The 5,000-nt window shown below is 46.6% G+C and overlaps 1 protein-coding gene across 1 annotated transcript in view; it reads right to left on the bottom strand.

Moving 5' to 3' along the window:
- Positions 1-5,000, bottom strand: part of mipol1 (mirror-image polydactyly 1) — a 30,560-nt gene that overhangs the window by 15,500 nt on the left and 10,060 nt on the right. The window contains exons 6-9 of the mRNA XM_076137305.1: positions 4,367-4,664; positions 2,531-2,624; positions 1,947-2,040; positions 1,006-1,138 (exon numbers count right to left, since the gene is read on the bottom strand). Of these exons, the coding sequence (XP_075993420.1) occupies positions 1,006-1,138; positions 1,947-2,040; positions 2,531-2,624; positions 4,367-4,664 (619 nt within the window). The remainder of the gene's footprint in view (positions 1-1,005; positions 1,139-1,946; positions 2,041-2,530; positions 2,625-4,366; positions 4,665-5,000) is intronic.

Genomic DNA, 5,000 nt, shown 5'->3' with positions numbered 1-5,000 from the left:
TGTAATCACTAATGTACACACGTATTGATGACAGCTGATTAATGATTTTTAACCAAATTAAATGTAACTAATAATCATCCATCATTTTATGATAAATAATTTCAGGTCTGTGACACAAACACACTGCAAAAATCTGCAACATGTTTGACCATCTATGGGAATTTATCATTCACACACACACACGATTACATGCACACACACACACTTCAGCCCTGCGCAAAACACACACATTTACAGAGGTTTTACATGCTGCCTCTTTCCCCTTAGGAAAACACACACACACACACACACACACACACACACACACTGAGCTGACAGATGGAGCATGCTCCTCCATATTCTATCCCTAATCAGAAAGATTGTGGCCTCCAATATCAATCACCCTCTCATCCTGTGTGTGTGTGTGTGTGTGTGTGTGTGTGTGTGTGTGTGGGAAGGGGGTGTATTATCTCTAATTAGATTTTCTGCTCTATTTGGCCTCCTTGAAGAGGACGAGAGCTCGTTTCACAGCTCTTAATGGGACTGAGGAGGAGAATAATGAAGAGGAGGAGAGAGGAAAGAAGGAGAGAGGACAAGGGAGAAGAGGATAGGATGAGAAACGAAAGAAGAGAGGAAAGGAAACTAGGGGAGGAAGGGAGAATAAAACAGGAGAGAGTAGCAAAAAAGGAGAGAGGAAACAAGGCTAGAAAAGTCAAGAACCAAGGAGACATTTACATTTGGTCATTTGGCAGAGAGGAGAGGAAATAAGGACAGGAGGAGACATTACATTACATTACGGCCATTTGGCAGACGCTTTTATCCAAAGCGACTTACATAAGAGACACTATAAGGACACAAGAGGAAAGGAAAGGAGAAACAAGGAAGGAGAGGAAACAGAGGGGCGAGAGTGTGTGTGTGTGTGTGTGTGTGTGTGTGTGTGTGTGTGTGTGTGTGTGTGTGTGTGTGTGTGTGTGTGTGTGTCTGTGTGTGTGTGCGTGCGTGCGTGCGTGCGTGCGTGCGTCATACTCAGAGGTCGCGGCCTGCTGCAGGCGGCGTGAGCGGAGCAAAGCCTCGTCTCTCTCTTTATTGGCCAGCAGGAGTCTGGACATCATCGCCTGATCCCTGACCCTCTGAGCGGAGAGGACTTCCTCTAACACGGCTGACACAGGAAGCGGAGGAGACACACACGTTTATTTCACGGCACTCCTAACATGAACTCACACCCTGGCCTCGTTTCATTTCAGCGTCACGAGAGGTCACGGCCTTTGAGGGCTGTGCACACTGTGGCCTGCAGAGGGCAGCAGAAGAGCAGCTGGGTCACACTTTCATATTCAAATCATCTCATCTGAATAAAGATTTGGAGATGAAATCCTAAATATGTGATTAACAACCAAAACGCTCAGAAGCATTTAGTTTAGTAAGTTAATGTCTCCACTGTCCACAAGCTTTTATTTTGAAAACTGTAGCTACTCAAAGAAAACATGAATTTTATGATCAACCTGTTTTTGATCATCAATCTAAATATGACAAGAATAAAATAAAACATAAGAAATAATACAACTTCTCTGAATTCAGAAAACTAAACAGAAAAGGAGATTAAAACTTTGAAATAAAGTAAAATAATTAAAAAGAGCTTAAATAAACTTTCATAACGGATCCACATTGAAAACTGTCATCTTTTGTGTGTCGAAATAAATAACTGCATTCAAATATCAGTGGAACAGCTGGAGGAGCTGGGAAAACACAATGGTTTATGGGTAATCCTGCCCCCCCCTGCACTCACTCACACACGCAGACAGACACAAACACACACACACACACACACACACAGACACACAGACACACAAGCTCACACACACACACACACACACACACTCACACTCACACTGGACACAGACACACTCTCACAAAGACACACAAGCTCACACACGCTCACACAGCCACAGTTCAGTACTCCTCTTCCTCACCTGCTGGTCTCTCCCAGCACTTCACCTCCTCTTGCTCCTCTTTGTTCTGCAGATCCTCCAGGTTCTTCTCCTTCTGGACCAGCTGGAGCTGAAGCTACAGAGAGAGAGAGATTAACAACATACATCTTTATTGTTCTGCTGTCTGTTTTATTGTTCTGCTGTCTGCCCCCCCTGGACCCGATCACAGGAGAGGAGCCTGATCCCTGAAGGGTCAGCCTCCTGTTCTACTGGTCCCTAAACCAGACCCATGGCCCAGGACCCAGGACCCACTAAGAGAGTGTAAAGAGAGAGATGGACAGAAAGAGAAAAGGACAGAGAGGTCAGAGGTGTGTGACAGGTCAGAGGTGTCTGTGTCGAGCAGGAGCTTGAAGCAGAGGCAGACAGACAGCAGTCTGTGCTTCATGGACAGAAAGATGGATTCTGTCTTTACACCTGCACAGATCATCCAGTGAAAAGTCAAAGGTCATTAAATAAACACTATCTCACACCTGTGTGTGTGCGTGCGTGCGTGCGTGCGTGCGTGCGTGCGTGCGTGCGTGCGTGCGTGCGTGCGTGCGTGCGTGCGTGCGTGCGTGCGTGTGTACCTTCTTGTTGATTTCTCTCACAGCGTCCAGCTCCTTCAGCAGGAAATGGACATTCTTGTCTAAAGTTGAAACTGGAGCAGATCCTCTGTTGACACTGTAAGGAAACACAACGGAATAACACATCATTCATAAATCTTGATCTCCCTCTTTGTCTCTATTTGGGGGGCAGGAAGTACAAGCACATAGGAAACAAGTTCAGGAGTCTGAGGGCGGGGAGACGGCGTGTGGACACACCTGAGCATCTCCCTGCTGAAGGTCGTGGAACAGAGTGTGAGACAGGTTGTCTTGCTGCAGAGACCCCCACCCACCTGCAGCCTCAGGCTCAGCCTCTGGGGGCTCTGCTGAGGGGAAAACTACCCGGGGGGTCAAAAGGCCCCCTGCGACGGAGAACGCTTCAGTTATAGAAGGTCTTTGAGAGGGGACAGCCCCCTCGAACAAGTCTGACCAGGTGGAGGTATTAAGACATCAGGAGTGTTTTTAGCCACTGATGAATATCAAAAAACAGAATTTTGAGGGTGTAGATCTATGCAGAGATGTTCTACAGGGGTCCTATCCTGGGGACTCCGTGGCAGGGGTCACTGGGTCCAGGTGGACAGACCACGGCCCAGAACAGACACAAGTTCTCTGGCCTATTTCAGTTAGTTAAGGTTTGGGTTTGGTCCAAAGAAGCTTTTTTGCTTTGTACCTGGAGGGGCTAAGTTGGGGTCATGTGGACCCTGAGCACTGACTGCAGGTTTCAGAGTGAAACATGTCTATAATAAAGCAGTGAACAAGCTCCTCCCAGCTAGAGGAGTTCAGTCTTACATGGACTGTGGGCGGAGCTCCGTGTGCGCTGATCATTTCTGAACTGTTTCTTCTGAATCTCTTCACTCTTTTCTGTTTTGGATCCCTTATAGTTGTTCAATAAATAACTTTTTGAATCCAAATTCAGTCTCTGTCTTTATTAGCATGAGTGTACAAACTTACAGTGCAACTAAGAAGATACGGAAGAAGAGAGAGAAAGAGAGTCTATTTTTTCTCTCCGTCTCTCTCTCTCTCTCTTTCTCTCTCTCTCTGTCTCTCTCTCTCTCTCTCTCTCCCTCCCTTTCTCTCTCTGTCTCTCCCTCCATCTCTCTCTCTCTCTCTCTCTCTCTCTCTGTGTCTCTCTCTCTCTCTCCCTCCCTTTCTCTCTCTGTCTCTTCCTCCATCTCTCTCTCTCCGCCTTGCTCTCTCTCTCTCTCTCTCTCTCTCTCTCTCTCTCTCTCTGTTTAACCCTTTGTGTTCTTGGTTTCCGCAGGTCTTTTGGAGGTTCTGGTCTTGGGGCTTCTCATCTTTATTGCTCTGCGTGATGAAGGAGCAGCAGCAGCTTTAATAACCTCTGCCTGATGTTCTCTTGTGTGTTTGTAATTCTCTCATATCACCTTAAAGGTCAGGCTGCTTCTTAGCGTAATAAAGCGAGTAAATAAGACGCTGAATGTGGAGACAGTGTCTCTGTAATTGACTGTTTCAGCAGGAGGAACCGTCACTCTCCATAAAATCAGCTGTTTCTAATCAACTCTATTTCTGTGACTGATCTAATCTAAGCTAAATTTACTGATCATCTCTTTTCATACAGTGATCGACTCCACAAACATGATTCTAAACTCCAACACAAAAAGTGTGAAAAACAGAGGAAGGGTTTGAATAAAATCTCATAAAAACAGTTTTTTACCCTTTGATTACAGTTGCTTGTATTTTTCATTAATCCTACTTCATAACATAGAAATAAACTGATTGTGACCTTTAAAAAGTGGCACACTGACAACAAAGTGTCAAATTTCTTGTTCGGTGGATTTTTCTTCTCCTCAGTTACCTTACCTGTCCTCAGGTCTCAGGTGTCTTCTAACAGCAGGACTTCCAGGAGCGCTGGACGCTTCATCCCTGTCAGGTGCTTCACCGGCGCTCTCTGCCCAGGGAGAGGGGCCTTCACAGGGGCAAAGCTCCACCTCCATCCCCTCTGCACCTCCTGGAGACCTGCAGGAGGAAGGAGAGAGAGACCTCCTCTGAGAGAGAGGAGAGAGAGACCTCCTCTGAGAGAGAGGTGTAAGAGGAGAGAGAGACCTCCTGGTGGACAGAGGAGAGGGGGAGATCAGCGCGTCCTGAAGGAGCTGAGGACCTGGGGGAGGAGACAGACAGCAGACATACCTGCATTAACATCAGTGTGTGTGTGTGTGTGTGTGAGTGAATCTAGCTCACCTAGTCCTAATGCTACATGCTACATGCTACATGTTTGCTCGCCAACCATTGAACAAATCCAACTAAATGACAACGATTCTACACAGGAAGTGAGCGAGCAACCTGTCGGTGATATTTCATTCAGCAGCGTTTCACAGTTACAGCCACAGGTTGGATCAGCCGATGGCAGAACTTTGGAGGCGGCACATACGTGTTGAAATAAAGACGGCCAGTCATTTATGGTGACACAGTCTGATACAAGCTGAACAAATGTCTC

This window comes from Genypterus blacodes, unplaced genomic scaffold (assembly GCF_046128005.1).
Source record: "Genypterus blacodes isolate CSIRO-AG114 ecotype Tasmania unplaced genomic scaffold, CSIRO-AGI_Gbla_v1 ptg000304l_1, whole genome shotgun sequence".
NCBI classification, from domain to species: Eukaryota; Metazoa; Chordata; class Actinopteri; order Ophidiiformes; family Ophidiidae; genus Genypterus; species Genypterus blacodes.
Note: the sequence above shows the minus strand (reverse complement) of the source record. Positions and strands in the feature narration are given on the sequence as shown.